The 18,436-nt window shown below is 39.9% G+C and overlaps 1 protein-coding gene across 1 annotated transcript; it reads right to left on the reverse strand.

Moving 5' to 3' along the window:
* Window positions 1-15,321: 15,321 nt before the first annotated feature.
* On the reverse strand, window positions 15,322-18,011 carry LOC109242112. Its single transcript, XM_019408944.1, has 4 exons — window positions 17,535-18,011; window positions 16,226-17,435; window positions 15,503-15,705; window positions 15,322-15,384 (listed from the first exon to the last, which is right to left on the reverse strand). The coding sequence occupies exons 1-4, from the start codon at window positions 18,009-18,011 to the stop codon at window positions 15,322-15,324; spliced, it is 1,953 nt and encodes a 650-aa protein (XP_019264489.1).
* Between the last annotated feature and the right edge of the window lie 425 nt (window positions 18,012-18,436).

Here is an 18,436-nt window from a genome sequence, read left to right on the forward strand (position 1 = left end):
GGGACATTCATAAAGGAAAATTTTTATACCAAAATTTTTCTTACAAGCACCATTTGGTCCGATCTAAAACTTTTTACAAAGGCCAGGGGCAGCCTTAAAAGAAATACTACTAATCAGCCTAGATTTTTTTGGAGGCAACTTATTCGCCCTCAGAATCTTCTCCACCAGATCTGCTCACAACCTCGGAATCCTCATCAGGAAACGCTAACTTTCGAGTTGTTGCTTCCTCATCCTTGGCGATTTCAAGATCAGTGGATATGTCGACACTACAAACTAGGATGTCCTCGAGAACCTCCCTTCGAGCCTGCCACTTCAAATGATTAACCATGCCCCTGTCCTGCTAGAGGGTGGCCTCAGCATCATCTTTATATTGATCCGCGATAGCCTGGCCTTTATAATAGGCCGCAACCACTTCGGATCTGGCGACGTCGAGTTCCTCGGCCAACTTGGCTAGGTTGGCTTCGAGTTACTTAGCCTTCTTCGCTTGGGCCGAGGCTTTGTCCTTTTCCTGACGAAGTTGCGACTTGGCAGTGTTACAACCCATATTCACATACGTTAGTTCATGCCATAAGGTCGTCGACGTAAATCCATGAAGAGATTATCTTTGAGATGATAAGAGATTAATCCTATTGGTCTTAAATGATACAAAGGTGTATAAGGGTGGTTAACAAGTATTAGAAGTTAAACGAATCAAGGATGTTGTCAGCCGTATTTTTGGGTAAACCTAGGGGTGCTTAATACTCTCAAGAGGTCGTATTTTAAGGTATATGAATCATAAAATATCCGTATCATAGTCTTGAAGTCAAACGAGTTATGAAACAAAAGTCGACAAGAGTTGTTGCAACTTAAGTTCATAGTTTTACTTAAACTTTAGGTCAAATATTATTAAGCTTTTCTCCCAATATACTTGGAATTACGGGGTGATCTACCCACCAAATTGAATATCTATGAGTCTAGTTTCTAACTCATTAAACCTTTTATCAATACGACATTGGAGTAGAGAGATATAGACATTTTTGCGAGACTGCACAAGCTGCTAGGTGACAAGTAGGTGGGTCACCTACTTGGTTAAATGATAGCCCAAAAAGAGGCAATTTCGGGTCAGACAAAGAGCCCATTAAAAGGCTTATCTTCTGCAATATATCCCTCATTATATTTCACAAATAACCAGACCTAAACCCCTGCAAACTTCCTCCCAAAAATTATCCACAAACCCTAATTGATTTTCCCTCTCTTTCAAGTTCAAATTGGGGGTAAACCCTAGAGTTTGAAGAACCAAGATAAGGGCTGAGTTATCCAACAAGTAAGGTGAGTTTACTGCTATCTTTCATACATTTATTCTGCTGTGAATTCATGGTAATTCGTGCTATACATGTAAGAACTCACGGGACGGTGATCGGAAGCCGTGAGTTCGAGTTATTCACTTGTAGCGGACTGTTTTGTGGACTGTTTTGTGTTGCTGTTGGGCTGCGTGTTTTACTACTGTTTTGTGGAGTTTTGGAGGAGGAAGGGTGTGGAGAAACACCATATAGATGTAGGGTTGTGGGCTGGTAGTTCTTCGTAACATTTCCGGGTCGTTTGACACGACTACGGTGGCCGTCGTATGTATGAAGTGATTTGGTTGTGCGTGGACTGTTTTGGGAGGCTCAATATGATTATTATTGATGTTGTTTGGGCTGTTTGGTGATTGTTTGGAATTGTGTGAAGTCATATATATAGGGGAGGTGCTGTCCGTTTCATCGTAAAATAGGTTGTGGTCGATACATAATAGTTATGACGCTTGAATGGTAACTATAGTATCGTTTCTCTTATTGTAGACTAAGGAGTCGTGAAAATTGCATAGCTTGAGATTGGGGCAGTATATACAAGGTATGTGAGGCTATCCCTTTCCTTCTTTTGCACGACTCCGATTGTACATAATGTAATGAACGAGCTTCCAAAGATACTCTACTCTTAGAAGCTAGCAGTACTTACATTGTTTCCCCTCTTATGGAACGATTGATGTTGATGTTGCTTCTCTTATTCTTATGTTATCAATGTTATTGGTACTTCCTGATTCTTCTAAGGTTCATGGTGAAGAGTTAGTCCTAATAACGTGTACAGAGGATACTGACCTTACGTCACTCCGAAAGGTTTAGAACGTGAGTCCATGAGTCGAGCATGCATTATATATATGTATCTATTTTACTCTACCGAGCCGCGCTATAGTCGGCCGGGTACGGCACCTATTGTGCAACCACTGATCAGTTGGGTTTTACCGAGCTCCACGTGGCCGGGTACGTTTTTACCGAGCCTATTACGGCCGGGTACGATATGATGATGATGATGCCCACAGAGGCGTACGTTTTAAAAGTTTATGTATATATACATATGTATCACGCATTTCATGTCAGTAGCCCTTAGAGGTACCCAGATATTACAGGTTGTTTATTCTCTATCCCTGCTTACATTACCGTTCGTACTTATGGTTCCCTGCCTTACATACTCAGTACTTTATTCGTACTGACGTCCTTTTATTTGTGGATGCTGCATGTCGTGCTGCAGGTCCTGATAGACAGGCAGACGCAGCTCCCCCACCATAGTAGGCTGTCCAGTTCAGCGGTGATTGGCGAGATCCCTTCTTCGGACTTGCCTTGGTCTTGGTATGCATTTTTGTTATAGATATTATGGGTATGTCGGGGCCCTGTTCCGGCTATGTTGCAACACTTATGTTCCTTTAGAGGCTCATAGACAGGTGTCGACTCATGTATAGTTTGGTAGGCCTTGTCGGCTGGTTTTTGTTGTATAGTCTCTCATGGTAGTGTGGTAGCTCGTACCTTATATATAGTTTCTTGATTGTCTAGTCATCCCATGATATGTATGTTCATGCCATCATATTTTATTGTTGGTTATCCATGACCCATGTCTACCATTTATATTGATCTCGTCAGCCTTAAAAGATAATAAAGAAGGTTAGATAAAATGTATGTTGGTACTCGGTAAGTATGGCCGGGTGCTAGTCATGGCCCTCCAGTTTGGGTCGTGACAGGCAGAATCCAGCTCTGCCTGAACGGTCTCCTTTTGTGCATCCACGATGTCCATACACCCCTTAAACCGCTCGGCCTCAGCTCGCACTCCGTCCATTTGCCTTTGAAAGCCTTTGATCTGTTCGAGCCTCCGTCGAGCGTGCAGAATGGGTTTGTTAGTCGTTATCTCCAATTTGTCCTCACTATCATGAAGAATTCAGAATACCTGCTCAGCCATCTCTTCATGTGCGTTCCAGGCCTCCAACAGGTACACCTGAAGCTTCTCACTTAGAATTTTATAAGTTGCACTTCTCACTAAGGCCTTGAACCTCGACCTTGCGTTCCTCTCGAGATCGAAGAAGTCCTCGTGGTGCAACACCGAAGCCTGCAAGAAAAGAAGTAATGTTAGGAATATTTACGAGACAAAAATCATGAAAAGACAATGACCCTTGGACTTACCCGATTCAAGGCATGCTGAGCCTTGTTGAACAAGTAGGCAACATCCACTGCGTCCATTTTGGCTTGGTCCTCCTCAGTGACCAGACATCGAAGGTAGCTTGCTACCCCAACGGGGGTAGATAAAACTTGTGTATCCTCCGGGATCGAGATGATAAGAGGCCGGTTTTGGTCTGGATCAACGCTGGGAGCCGGGAACTGATTGGTCAATATATAGCTCGAGGAAGCCTCATTCGAGCTTTTATTTAATACGACCAAATCACCCAAACCAGTGACGTCTTCCACGTCGGCAAAATAGCCATGAAAAAGTCTTCCTCACCCTGGGCCCCCTCTCCATGACAAGTCTCCGCGGCATGGGCATCACGAATCATCGAATCCGGGACTGGAGGGAATGAGGAGGAATCCCCAGCCACTATCGCCCCAAGTGGATCTTTGGAGGCATCACCTTCATTTTGGAGAGCCTCGGGCTCGGTTTCTACCCCAGTCTCAACTGGCTCCTCGATGGATTCTCTATCTTTAGGTGAGGCATCTTCAACTCTCATTGACTAAGTAGGCAAGGGCAAAACAGCTCGACCCCCGCCAGTTCAGTGGTTCTTTGAACCTCGGTGTCAGCTGCACACGACGCACCAAACCGAAATCTTCTTCTTCATCCTCATCTTCGGTCTCATCCGCTAACTGGTGGACGGACTCCAGAGTTAAGGGGATGATCTCCCCCTTTGGTTTGCGGGGCCTTCTAGCTGGTTTTTTCTTCTCCGGGCTTTAGGAGCTCGGAGCCTCTTTTCTTTTCTTCTCCTTGCCCTGCTTCGGGGCAGACACAGAAAGAAGCGCCATTTCTTCAGCAGAAGGGGTCCTCATCGGCACATCCTTCCCAAGACCTGAAAAATGAGAAAAATGAATAAGTACAGAAATAAAGCACGAACGGAAACTTTGCAAAGAAAAAAAGAAAATTACCATGGTTTCGAGCCTCCCACCGGCCTCTCGATAACTCCATCCAGGCGCACTCGGAGTAGACTTTTTGAGACACCAATCCCTCGACTTATTGCCTCAAGTCGGGGATCACTTCCGGCACCACATTCTTGGCTGAAACACAAAAAATTTAGACGAGGGGAAGAGAAGAAAGCAGGAACGGCAATAATAGGTACTCGGAAGTCCAAGTAAACACTTACATTCGATGTTCCACCTCTCAGGGAACGGCATATCTCCGGCGGGAATCAAGTCCGAGGTCCTTATTCGCACGACCCTGACCATCCAACCTCGGTCTTGGGTTTTGTATATACTCGAGAACGGGGGTTTGGTAGCTCAACGATAAAGCTTGATCATGACTCCTAGATAGAGTCGAGGGCCGTAGAGGCACATAAGATGATCGAGGGTAAAAGGATTCCCCTCGATCTTTTACGAAGAATCGGAGAAGGAGCACGATCCTCTAAAGCGATGGACGGATCCGGCCTCGAGTGACATCATACCTCCTACAAAAAGCAACGATGATAGGGTCCAAGGGACTTATTGTGAAGGGGTAGGTGTAGACGGTCAAATACGCCTCCTTGTAGGTAGTGATGGATTCTTCAGGGCTAGGCACTAGAACATCCTTGCCAACCCAGTTGCACTCCTCTTTTACCTTCTCTAGGAGGCGCTTAGTAATTGTACACATGTACCTCGACATGGGCTCACATCGCCCTGGTGTCGAGGGTGTGCTTTCCACCTTGAAATTGGAGGCAATCGCACTTTTCGTCGGAATAAAGTCAGTAAGAGGATATTCCACCGCGGCGGCGGCAACTGGTTTTGATGAAGAGGCGTTTTCTTTATGAGGGACAGTTTTGGAAGTCTTAGCCATTTTTTAAGAATGGGTAATAACCGATAGTGGGAGATTTGGCGTATTAAGAAGAGATTAGCAAAAAAGACTTGACAATTTGTAGAAGAACTTGGAAAATGCAAAGAGTGCTGAAGAGTTGAGCGGAAGAGATTAAAGGTAAAAGTTAAAAAATAGAAAAGGGATCTATTTATGGGTTTAACGGCGACGGTTCAAGGTTGCTAATGGCCGACCATCAGCTGACATTCATTAATGGTTTTGGGAACCGTACTGACACGACGCTTCAGTCGATTCTGTCGCTTACGTCACGAGGATGACGTCATGGTAGATCGAGGTATAAAGGCTCATTTTGTTTCTCCTCATTACATTCTAAGAAACGGGGGGACTATCTGTATATGGTCAAAATACCCGATTTTGCTATTTGATCTAGACAAGGGAGTCGCATCTGTGGGTGGCCTCGTAATGAATCAGACCCGAGCTCGAAGACGAGGCATCGAGTCTAAAGTTTGAAATGCCTGCCGAAACCGAGAGGTACAGCAACCGAGGCCATATGTGACAGACTTCGAACGAAGCACAGTAACGGAAAAGCGAGATATCCGTAACTGGTCGATGATCAAGGCGGAAATCTCTGAACGGATCAAATCAAGGGCGGTTATTTGTGCGAATCATGGGATTACTTCTGTAATTAGAGTTATACCTTAATTAGGATTCCTCTACTATATAAAGAGGAGTCCCCATCATTTGTAAACTTACATTCATACAGATCAAGGCAATATAATATTTCTCTCTCTCTTGTTTGTCAACTTGTTGTTCTTTAAACTGTCCTTACTTTACTAAGCTCGAGGATTCATCAGCTCGAGGGCATTGTCCAAGCACTGGTTTGTTTTACGTTCTTGTCAATTCCCATCACTTATCTTTACGTTAATCAATCAGTATTAGGTGAAATCACGTATCCTTAAAACCACATTATAAGTTCAATTGTTATCCAATTTTTAGGGTAAACAAAAACATTGTTCAACAACGTCTTCAGAAGAACAGTAACCAACTTAGTTAAAATCTTACAGTACATACACTCATTTAGGACACTTTTTAGGAAAAAATACGAAAAATCTATCTCTATAGTATTCTTTCTATCTTTTCTATTAGCTTTGGAATTCTTCTATTCACTAGCTATGGGTAGTTCCTCTGCGAACTCAAGGTTAGTTCTAGCTGTATTCAATCTTAAAATTCATACAGAAATGATGATATATTCAAACTTATTGGATTGAATTGAATGCCTTATTTCTCTCTTAATACTAGTATTAAAACCTGCGTGATGCGCGAGTGATACTTTTGAATATTAGTATGACAATATTGTTCTTACCATACAATCAGAAAAGAAAATAAATTATTAAAATCATATTGTAGATGAGACGCAGAATGTATTAGATGTTAAAGTTACCCCTGTAACATGGAAATGCAAGTTATACATAGAACCTTACATCCAAATTCCAATAACTACTAAGCTCGAGTTAGTCAAGCTTAAATCTTCTAAAGGAAGACTCCTCCAACTACATTCATCCATGATATCACACTTCCTACTTCACAGAGTAAGCATCAAGATTAAGAGTATACCCAAAAGGTATATAACAAGACAAATTCTTTCAGTGTAGATAATGAGGTCTAATTTAAATTAACTGCATTTTGAAGTATTACATAAATTGGAATAGATGAGAATTATTGATCTGTTTTAAAAGTTCAATTAACAATTCCGTGAGTATCAACGAAGTTGAATGCTGAAAAAGCATAGGACTAATTAATCTCCGAAAGACATCATCGCCAACATGGCTTTCTCATTCTATTGTATTTTCAAATACAACTATGTCTGACTTACGACTAAACGTTGCACTCCCTCAATAATTGGGGTTCGTTGTAGCTTCGAAGAATGTTGCAGACCTTCTTCATTGACGGCCTACCAGATGGTGATGCTCCAGTACACATCAGTCCTACTTTAAAAACATTTATCATCTGTTCCAAGTTACTTGTTTCCATGATTTCTTCATCAAGCGCCTCAAGAATGGAATTCCCCTCTCCGAAATGCTGTTGAGACCATTGTGCTAGATTCATTTGTTAGCTCCAGACAAACTCTCCAAATGCCATACGCGAACCATATCCTACATTAAGTTCCACAAATCAGCAGCATTCGGTGGAACCATAACCAATCAAGAAGGCAGAAAATTGTAACTCAGACCTCCATATCAGTGCACAACATCTGGAGGATCGCCCTAATCACTCCCTGGCAGGTCGCGGAAAGAATGCCCCGGATTTCCTTGGTAGTTTAAAAGAAAATAAGTCACCTTGGTAGTTTTTCTTAGAATAATACCTAATACGTTTTAAGAAACTAATTACCCTTAAATGAGACACTAGTAACTACGAAAATGAAATAACTCCTTTAACCACTCACAAAGAACATGCCTATCCTTTTTTAGGAACTAGTTTCTCGCCACGTGCATTGCACGTGTATATCGAGTCATAAATTATACTCCCCTCCGGTTCACAATAAGTGACCAATTTGCTTTTTCATTTTGGTTCAAAATAAGTGTCCAGTTATGTAATCAAGAAAGAATTCAATTTGTTTTTACATAATAACACCTATTTACATATCCCTAAAAAGTTTTCTTACTCCTCACATTAAATGTTTAATTAGGAGTAGTTTAGTCATAGCAGGTATTTTTGTATAGAATTTAGTATTTTCTTAATGGGCGTGCTAAAAGCAAATTGGTCACTTATTGTGAACCGGAGGGAGTATACTTTATAAAATAATATCAATATTATTAAAATAAATATTGAGTAAATAATAATACACAAAAGAATAAAATATAAGTCTTTGTAACATCTTTAAAAAAAACATCTTTTAAGGAGTAAAACTCATTATGTGCAAATTGATTTATCAATAAAGTATTCCAATCCACTTTGCAAATCAACACTCAATATTCTGTGTGGTAAAGGAAACATGAAAGGTTGATCAAGCATCAATTTAGTCCAAGTATGCATCTCTCCAAATGAAGTAGCAATTACTTGGCTACCTGTATCGGCCAAAGGCATTGTCTCAAAATATGTCATAGTTCACGTAGAATGCTACAACAGTGGGCACCACATAGAATTCAGTCTCTTTCATGTCCTCCTCCCCCTGTATATTATTCATTGCTATCCTCAATCCCTCCATGGGACCTAGTTCCTTCAGCCACAAAAGAAATTCAAGTGAAATATTTAAAAGTGGTTTATTATCCCATTCGTAAAGCCATATAATTTTGCATTCAGTTGAAGATAAATTACTTTATTATGTGTTGGTACTTTTTTTTTCGTTTCCCACGCGCAATTCTTCCCCATTGATTCTCTAGATCATTCTGAAAAGTTGAGTAAATCTTTCCTCTTTTCTTTTTTATTAAATATGTGAAAAATTGTAAAGTGTGGCAAGAGAATGATATGGATTATCAGATTTCGAATGCAAAAAGAATGGAAAAAAAAAAGTCAGAGTAATATTGCACAAAAGAGAAGTACGGTGTATATTCTACCAAGTCTCTGACTGCCACCCTCTATAGCCACCAACGCGTATAACCCATATCCTATATTGATTATTGAAACACCATTATATAATAGCTTAGAGCAACGATCAAGTACGCCGTTGTGATGGAATGATTGTGACTTTTAATATGGCAAATTAAAAGCACAAACAACTATGTATATGCTTTAATCATCTATAGATGGAAACTTCTCAGTTTTAATAACTGATGAACCGAACAGACAACTAAGAGATTATGAATAATAGTATGGTAACTTGATCTATGATACAATAACAATGTAATTTAGAACTTACAGTGCAAATGTATAAAGATCCCATACTTTATGTAGAAAAAGACACAAACTTTTTTTCTTTTTTAATAAGATAAATAAAGATAAAGACACAAACTTTCAATACAACAAGTGAGGAATTGAACATAACGACTACAGATCATGCAGAACACCATATTAACTTCATCTTTTATGGAAAACATTGTTATCCAGGTTATACAGTGAAAAGAAATAAAGAACAGCACGGTGACATGGTTTAATACAGTAAACATATTTTTGTTTTAATAATTTCTAGAAAAAGAATGAAAATTTTATAATTGACCTACTTGAGGTTAGAGACGCAAACTTCCCAATCAGCAAAGAAACGACAATAAAACAAAAACTAAACAAAGAGACCAAAAATCCAATAATCACCCAAAGTCTAAGCAGCAAGCGCAGGCCACAACAATTTATATACTAATTTGAGAGAATTATCCCTAATTGAACTTGCAAAGAAGTTTAGAGAGACCGACAAAAAATCAATTTGAGGGCTTTGCTTTACTTTGCTGTATTACCTTCATAAAGAGTAAAAAACACATAAATTGTTAGAATTAGCACATATACACTTGTCAGAGATTAGGAAATTTTCTATCTTCTTTTTTTTTTACCAAAACAGTATTCTGTATAGTGTATATTTATACAAGCCCTTTGGGCAAAAATGTAAAATTCTTATTCTATAACTACCTACAGTTGTATCCTACTTGATTGGCTCTTGCCTAACAAACTTGTGGATAATGGAAAAATAAAGAAAACAACCCGTTATTATGTTAAGTACTTATCTATGGATGCTTGCAACAGTTTAGCAAGCCTAGGAAATCAATGTGTCCTAAGTGACACCCTATTAGACAATGTTGTAACAAACGCTACTTAGTTCTTAATATATATGTTTCCTGTTTGCTCAAGAAAATACACTACTTTATTTACACGTATTTGGTATAGAATTTACTAGAAGGTTTCTAGATGGACTGTTATTGTCATATTGATTTGGCCCAGAATTATTTGTGTTGGGCTTTATTCCTGTCTTAAAATTAGATGGTCCATTTGTTATGAGAAATTGGGCCGCTGGACCGGGTCAACCAAAACTTGCTTAAGACCTATATGGTCTGAATTAAACTCATTGAGCTCTTTCCCCTTCTTCTCGTCTGATCTCAAATCAAGATTAGGGTTCATGGTTCCAACACCCCTCCTCAAGTTGGAAGGGTGGGAACACACTCCCAACTTGCGAAGAAGGGAGTGATGAAGAGATCCTGGGAGTGCCTTTGTGAAAACGTCGGCTAGTTGAGAGGTCGAGGGAACGAACGTGAGAGAGATTAAACCGGCCAAGAACTGTTGGAGCATAAAATGACAATCCAGTTCGACATGTTTGGTGCGTTCGTGAAAGACTGGATTTTTGGCGATATGAATAGCTGCTTGGCTATCTGAGTGAACGGTGACCGGCAAAAATGGCGAGATAGACTGTCACGGCCCGAATTTTTCACCCTCGGTAGTCGTGATGGCGCCTACTAGTGGAAGCTAGGCAAGCCAACCAACTGAGCTATTTACCTTGTTTCCATTTTTAATCCGATAACAGTTAAGAGCCAACAATTAGATAACAACAGAATTGAATAAGCGGAAGGCTGCATTTTAAAGTTTTAATAATACTGCTAATACCAATCCATAACAAATCTACCCAAGACTGGTGTCACAACTTCACAGACTGTCTAGGAGTACTATAAATAAAGGTCTGAAAGAAATAAATACAACAATGTCTCTGGAAATACATGAAAGAAACAGGAATAGTAGATAGAAGGAGACGCCAAGGCCTGCGGACGCCTGCAGGACTACCTCGGGTCGCCTGATGAACAACAAACAACAATCTCACTGCGGTCCGAAGTCTATAGCACTGGGATCTGCACAAAAGAGTGCAGAGTGTAGCATCAGCACAACCGACCCCATGTGCTGGTAAGTGCCTAGCCTAACCTCGGCGAAGTAGTGACGAGGCTAAGACCAGACCACCAAATAAACCTGTGCAGTTAAATCATATACAGCGGAAAAGAAGAACAGTAACGTACAGTTAAGCATGGGAGGGGGTAACATGCTGCGGGGACATCGAATAATAATAGAAGAACAACAAATAAATATGAGGATCATCACAGTTCAATTGAAAATAGGAAGGGGGAATCATGCTGTGGGGTACAACAAATATCAACAGGAACCCATCAATTAAATGTAGAGAAACCGTAACTCAGTTATCAATAAAAATCAGGAAATCAAGGACAAGTGCACGACATCACCCTTCGTACTTTAACACTCTCTCACCAAAACAATTTACGGCATTACCCTTCGTGCTTTAACACCCCCTCACCAAAACAATACACGGCATCACCCTTTGTGCTTTACACTCTTCCTCACCCAAGTAACAATCACAAGGCAAATAAGGTAAGGGAAAATATAACATCGAAATAAAATCAAGTAACAACAGAAAATCAGTAAATAAATGTAAGGACAACATAACTCAATTATCAGCAAGAATCAGGAAAATCAAGGACAAGTGCATGGCATCACCCTTCGTGCTTTTTACTCTCGTCCTCACCATAAGAATCAATATAAACTGCACGGCATCACCCTTCGTGCTTTTACTCTCATCCTCACTATAAAATCATTATAATCGGCACAGAATTGTACATCGTGCGGCACGGCAATCACCCTTCGTGCTTTACACTCTTCCTCACAAAATCATACACGGCATCACCCTTCGTGCTTTAACACTCTTCCTCACCCAAACAACAATCACAAGAAATAAGGGCAAGGAAATAAATGAAATCACAATAAAATCCCGGCAAGAAAACAATAGTACAACAATCAAATCCCGGCAAGGGAAACAATATCAAAACAATAACGTCCCGGCAAGGGAGACAATATCATGATTCTCTCTCTCCTTTCTTCTTTCACATTTACTTCACAACTTGAGCCAATGCTCTATAATGTTCAACAATTCTATTCTTAACTTGAGCCAATGCTCTACAACATTCAACAATTCAATTCTCAACTTGAGACGATGCTCTACAATGTTCAACAATTCAATTCTCGACTTGAGCCAACGCTCTACCATGTTCAACAATTAAATTCTCAACTTGAGCCAACTCTCTACCATGTTAATACTTCCACAAGTCATATTCCTCAATAGAAATTATCATATAAAGAATGAACAATACGAAATGGAGTCATATTAATCATAGTATAAGACTCACGGGCATGCTTGACACCAACGTATAGATACTCGTCACCATGCCTATACATCGTACTCAACAAATAACACATAGCAAATAGGACACAACTCCTAATCCCTCAAGCTAAGGTTAGACTAAACACTTACCTCGATGCCACGAACACAATTCAAGCCTCAACTATAGCTTCACCTCTTGAGTCCACCACCAACTCGCTCGTATCTAGCCATAAGTTACTTAATAATATTAATAAGTGCTAAATGAATCAATTCTAATGCATGGAAATAAGTTTCCTAAAGTTTTTCCCAAAAAGTCAAAAATCGACCCCGGGCCCGCTTGGTCGAAACCCAAAATTCGGACCAAAACCCGATTACCCATTCACCCCCCCGGATATATAATTGGTTTTGGAATCCGACCTCAATTTGAGGTCTAACTCCCCAAATTTCAATATTCTTAGGTTTTTCCCAAAATTCCCAATTCCACCATGAAAACCCTAGATTCTAGGATGAAATCTTGTAAAAAGAAGTTAAGGAGTAAAGAAAATGAGTTAGAAATCACTTACCAATATTTTGGAGAAGAAAAGTTGTTTGAAAAATCGCCTCTTATGTTTTTGGGGTTTTGAAAAATGAAAAATAACTGAAATTTCCGTCGAAATATACCCCTCTCAGACCCCCTGTGCGGACCGCACAAAATCTAGTGCGGCCGCACAACTCTCCATGTGGACTGCAGTGACATGCTTCAGTATTTTGGCCATAACTTTCTCTACAGATGTTCAAATTGTGATTTCTTTACCTTTCTGGATACTAGACACGAAGAGCTACAATTTTTGTTTTTGAATCATCTCAAAATTCCTTGTATATCAAAAGATATAGGCTTCCGAAGTCGGACCAGTGAACCTGTGCGGACCGCACAAAATCGAGTGCGGCCGCACAGCCCCCCCACCGCGGACAGCACCAAAACCAATGCGGTCAGCACGGCGGGTTCGGAGATTTGCACTTCTCTGAACCTGCAACATCCATGTTTTAAGCCTAAGACATCCCGGGACCTACCCGAAACTCACCCGAGCCCTCGGAACTCCAAACCAAGTGTGCATACTAACTCAAAGACATCATATGGACCTACTCATGTGATCACATCATCAAAACAACATGTAAAATCATGAATTAAACCTCAAAACTCAACATTTTCATCAAGAACTCTCAAAGTTCATAACTCTTCAACCGGAAGTCCAACTCACGTCAAATAAACTCCATTTTTCACCAAATTTCACAGTTATCTTTCAAATACTATAACAAGTTTGTACCGGGCTCCGGAACTAAAATACGGGCCCGATAACAATGATTCCAAATATTAATTCTTTTCTTCATTTCTTAGATAATTCAGTAAAATAATTTCTTTCAAAAATTGATTTCTAAGGCTTGGGACCTCGGAATTTATTTCCGGGCATACGCACAAGTTCCATATTTTACTGCGGACCTTCCGGGATCACCGGAACACGGATCCGGGTCCGTTTTCTCAAAATATTGACCAAAGTCAACCATAATCAAATTTTAACTCTAGAAATTTCTATTTCTCATATTTTCACATAGAAGGCTTCTCGGATATAGGTCCGGACCACGCACGTAAATCAAGGTGAGGTAAAAAGAAGGTTTTTAGGCCTCAGAACACTGAATTTGTTTCTTCATCACATAGACAGATCTTGAAGAAGGCGAACAAGCCAGGTGATTTCGGAGACTACTCGACTCATAGAGCGATATTCTGCTTCAGCCGACGAGAGAGAGATGAGGGGTTGCTTTTTGGATTTCCATGAAACTGACAAGCCACCAAGACTGATAAAATACCCACTGACTGAACGACGAGTGTCTGGACAAGATCCCCAATCTGAGTCGCAAAAGGCGAGGAGCTTGAAAGAAGAATTGGAGTTAAAAATAAGCCAAGACCCGGATTACCCAAGAGATAGCGGAGACAGTGCATAACAGCATCAAAATGAGATTGACGAGGGGTTTGCATGAACTAGCTGAGTCGGTGAACGGCAAAAGAGATATCCGGCCGCGTATGTGTCAAAAAATTTAGCTTTCCAATAAGACGTCTATAGACCGTGGGGTCAGACAGTAGATTACCGGAATCTGCCTTCATCTTGCAATAAGGGTCCAAAGGAAAGGAAGCAGTCTTAGAGTTAAGACAGTCAAATTCAGCAAGAAATTCAAGGGTAAACTTTCTTTGACTCAATATTAACCCTTGTTGTTCTCTGATAATTTCCATACCAAGAAAAAAATGTGCCTTACTAAGGTCTTTAATCTTAAATTCTGAGTCAAGAAAAGTCTTTAGCAGCTGTAATTCAGTAGGGTCATCACCTGTAAGTAGAATGTCATCGACATAAACTGCAACTGTTGAAACACCAGAATCTGTGATTTTAAAGAATAGTGAATAATCATTGAGCGAGTGAGTGTATCCTTTAAAGTTGAGGGCTGCAGTAAGCCTAGCATACCATTGCCTAGATGCTTGCTTCAGCCTATAGAGTAATTTCTTTAACCTGCAAACAAGGTTAGGTCCCGGGACAGTCATACCGGCAGGAATTTTCATATAAACTTCTTCCTGCAAATCACCATGAAGAAAAGCGTTATTAACATCCAATTGAAATAAAGGCCACCCTTTCATAACTGCAATTGCCATAAGGCATCTGATTGTAGTCATTTTAACTATGGGAGAAAAAGTCTCATTGTAGTATATCCCTTCTCTCTGTGTGTCTCCTCTTATAACTAATCGAGCTTTGAGCCTTTCCACACTACCATCTGATCTTTGTTCACTTTGTAGACCCATTTACTAGATAAAGCTTTCATTCCTTTAGTTAGTTCCACAACTTCCCAAGTTTTATTAACCTCTAAAACAGCAAATTCATTAGCCATTGCTTCTTACCAACCAGGGTGTAACATTGCCTGTGTAAAGGTAGTAGGTTCTGAAATGTGGGAAATAGAATTTAGTAAACTTTGATTGGTTGAAGAAAGGGCTGAAAAGGGAAGAACATTAGGTTTAATACTAGCTGCAAAACAAGTAGATGTTAGATCAGTCAAATAAATAGAGTTACACACATAATCTGCCAGATATGAGGGTGTTTTATGTATTCTAAGAGATTGTCTGAGTGCAGGTTGAGAAGATACTTGAGGAGCAGGAGGTACATATCTTGAAAGGGGAGGAGAAGATCTGATAGGAGAAGGAGGTTCAGATCTGGCAGGAGAAGGAGAAGAACTAGATTGATTGGAATCCAAGCCATGAGAAAGAACAGGAGATGGTGACTGAGGAGCTGAAGACACTGATTCAGGAGATGAAGTGATAAATTCAGAGGAAAGAGTGTCTGGATCAACTGTTAAAGGTAAAACTGGAAAGACTTCAGGAATAGAAGAATTTGTTAAAAAAGGAAAATGATCTTCATAAAATATAACATCTCTAGAAACAAAAAATTTCTTGGTAGAAAGATCTAAAAGCTTATACCCCTTCTTCCCAAAGGGATATCCCAGAAAAATTCACTTGACAGCCCTAGGATCAAATTTAGTTCGATGAGAGGATAGGGTTGCAGCATAACATAAACATCCAAATGGCCTTATGTGATTAAGAGAAGGACTGGATCCAAACAAGATCTCATAAGGAGATTTGAGTCCTAAAACCTTTTGAGGGAAAACGATTAATTAGAAAAGTGGCTGTCAAAACACACTCTCCCCAATACATAATAGGAACATTAGACTGAAACAGTAAGGCCCTACTAGTTTCCAATAGGTGTTTGTGATCGCGCTCTACCACACCATTCTGTTGAGGTGTGGAAACATATGAAGTTTGGTGTAGAATTCCCTTAGAAGAAAAATATTCTGAGGTAATGGAACTGGTACCTAACTCCATAGCATTATCAGATCTTACAATCTTTACCTGAGTATTAAGTTGCCTTTCCACCATGGCAAAAAAAGATTTTAGGACTGAAAAAGCATTACTCTTAGTTTTCAAGAGGTATGTCCATGTTCCTCTGCTAAAATCATCAACAATAGTGAAAAAATACTTGAAACCATCATGAGTTTGGGCTTTGTAGGGGGCCCAGGTGTCAATATGAATAAGCTCAAATATAGAAGTAGAAGAAATACTGCTAGGATGAAAAGGAAGCTTAGATTGCCTTGCCTTTGAACAAACATCACACGGAGAATTTAATTTGGATAGAGATTGATGCTGAAACATAGATAGATTTCCCATACTAGAAAGTGGCATATGCCCTAATCGTTTGTGCCATAGGCTTACATCTTTGGATAAATTGACTAAACAGGAAACAAAATCTGAAACATTGGTTTTACTAGGATTATTACAAACTGAAATAGACTGAATAGTAGGCTGAAAACTAGACTGATGCTGAAACTGCAAACTAGTGGAGATGAACTTTGGATTGAGGATGTAGAGACCTTCCATGACTTCACCAACTACCACTGGCCTCTTCATTGAAGGGCCCTGCAAGATAGTTCCAATATAGGTGAACAACAAGTTACATCTAAGATGCTTGGTGAGCTTATGAACTGAAAGTAGATTAAACTTGAAAACAGGGACATACAATACATTATGAATGGTTAAACCTGGCAGAATATGCACACTCCCTTTTTTACCGACTTTAATTTTATGTGAATTAGGCAAGTTGATGTAAAGAGGTATAGACAAAGATATGATGTTGAATAAAATAGAAATATCAGAGGTCATATGCTCTGAAGCACCTGAGTCTATAATCCATGTGTTAGGATAAACATGTGAGAAACAAATGATGTGTTTTAGGTTAGGCAAATCTATGCCTGCACAGTTAGCATTAACAATAGCTTCAGAATTTTGCTCACTCTGTGGACTAATTTTCACTTGTTGAAGCAGCTGAAACAACTGACTGTGTTGCTCCTGTGTCAGTCCCTTTCCTGAAGAAGTGCCTTCTGCTCCATTGGTTGTATTAATAGAAAAGTCTTCTGAAATTGTTGCATTGCTGTGAGCATTCCCTTGGAACTTTCTAGGCTTAGTGAACTTAAAATCCGGGGGAAATCCAACAATCCTATAACACTTATCCAGTGTATGCCCTGGTTTCTTGCAGTAATTACAAGACAAGTTAGATTTCTTCACAGCAAAGTTTCCTTTTTACTTTCCATCACCAAATTTCTGATTGTTAAACTATTGCTTAGATGCCAGAAAAGCTGATTCAGCAGGATGAACACCAACATGAATTTCTCTCTGTTTCTCATCTTGAATGAGCAGAGAGTAAGCTTGGTTCACATTAGGAAGTGGAGACATCATAAGTATGCTGCTCTTTACACCACCATAGGTGTCATTGAGACCCATCAGAAACTGAATCAATCTACCATCCTGAAGAGACTTAAGAGTCTTCTCCTTGCCTCCACAAGAACAATCACAAGAACAAACAACACGGGTATTAAGAGTATCTTGTTCATCCCATATCTTCTTAAGCTTAGTATAATAACCTGCAACATCAGAGTTACCTTGAACAAGTTCTGATAGTTCTTTCTGCAATTGATACAACTGAGCTCCATTGCATTGGCCAAACCTGGCCTCCAATTCTGTCCAGATGTCCTTTGCAGTCTTGGAGTAGAGCATAGTGTCTGCTATGTCCTTTGAGAGGGAGTTCAACAACCAAGATATAACCATATCGTTACATCTATTCCAAGCTTTGTGAGTGTCTGAGTTCAGATCTGGTTCTTTGATGCTTCAATCAATGAAACCAATCTTGTTTTTAGCTGATAAAGCAATAACAATGGCCACGCCAGCCTCCATAACTTTTTCCATCAAAAATGGAATTCACCAAGACCATCCCTGGAGAATCTGATGGATGAAGGTAAAAAGGATGCGAAGCATCACTGATTGCATTTTTTGGAGCAGCAACAGTTGGGGTTGTTTCTTCAGCTGAAGGTGCCATGGAGGAAGAATACTAAAGAATGAAAAAGCTGATGAAAGAGAAGGCTGATGAAAACGAAAGAGAATATTCCTAGGCTGAAAAAGTGGGCTCTGATACCATGTCAGAGATTAGGAAATTTTCTATCTTCTTTTTTTTTTACCAAAATAATATTCTGTAC

This window comes from Nicotiana attenuata, unplaced genomic scaffold (assembly GCF_001879085.1).
Source record: "Nicotiana attenuata strain UT unplaced genomic scaffold, NIATTr2, whole genome shotgun sequence".
Classification (NCBI taxonomy): domain Eukaryota; kingdom Viridiplantae; phylum Streptophyta; class Magnoliopsida; order Solanales; family Solanaceae; genus Nicotiana; species Nicotiana attenuata.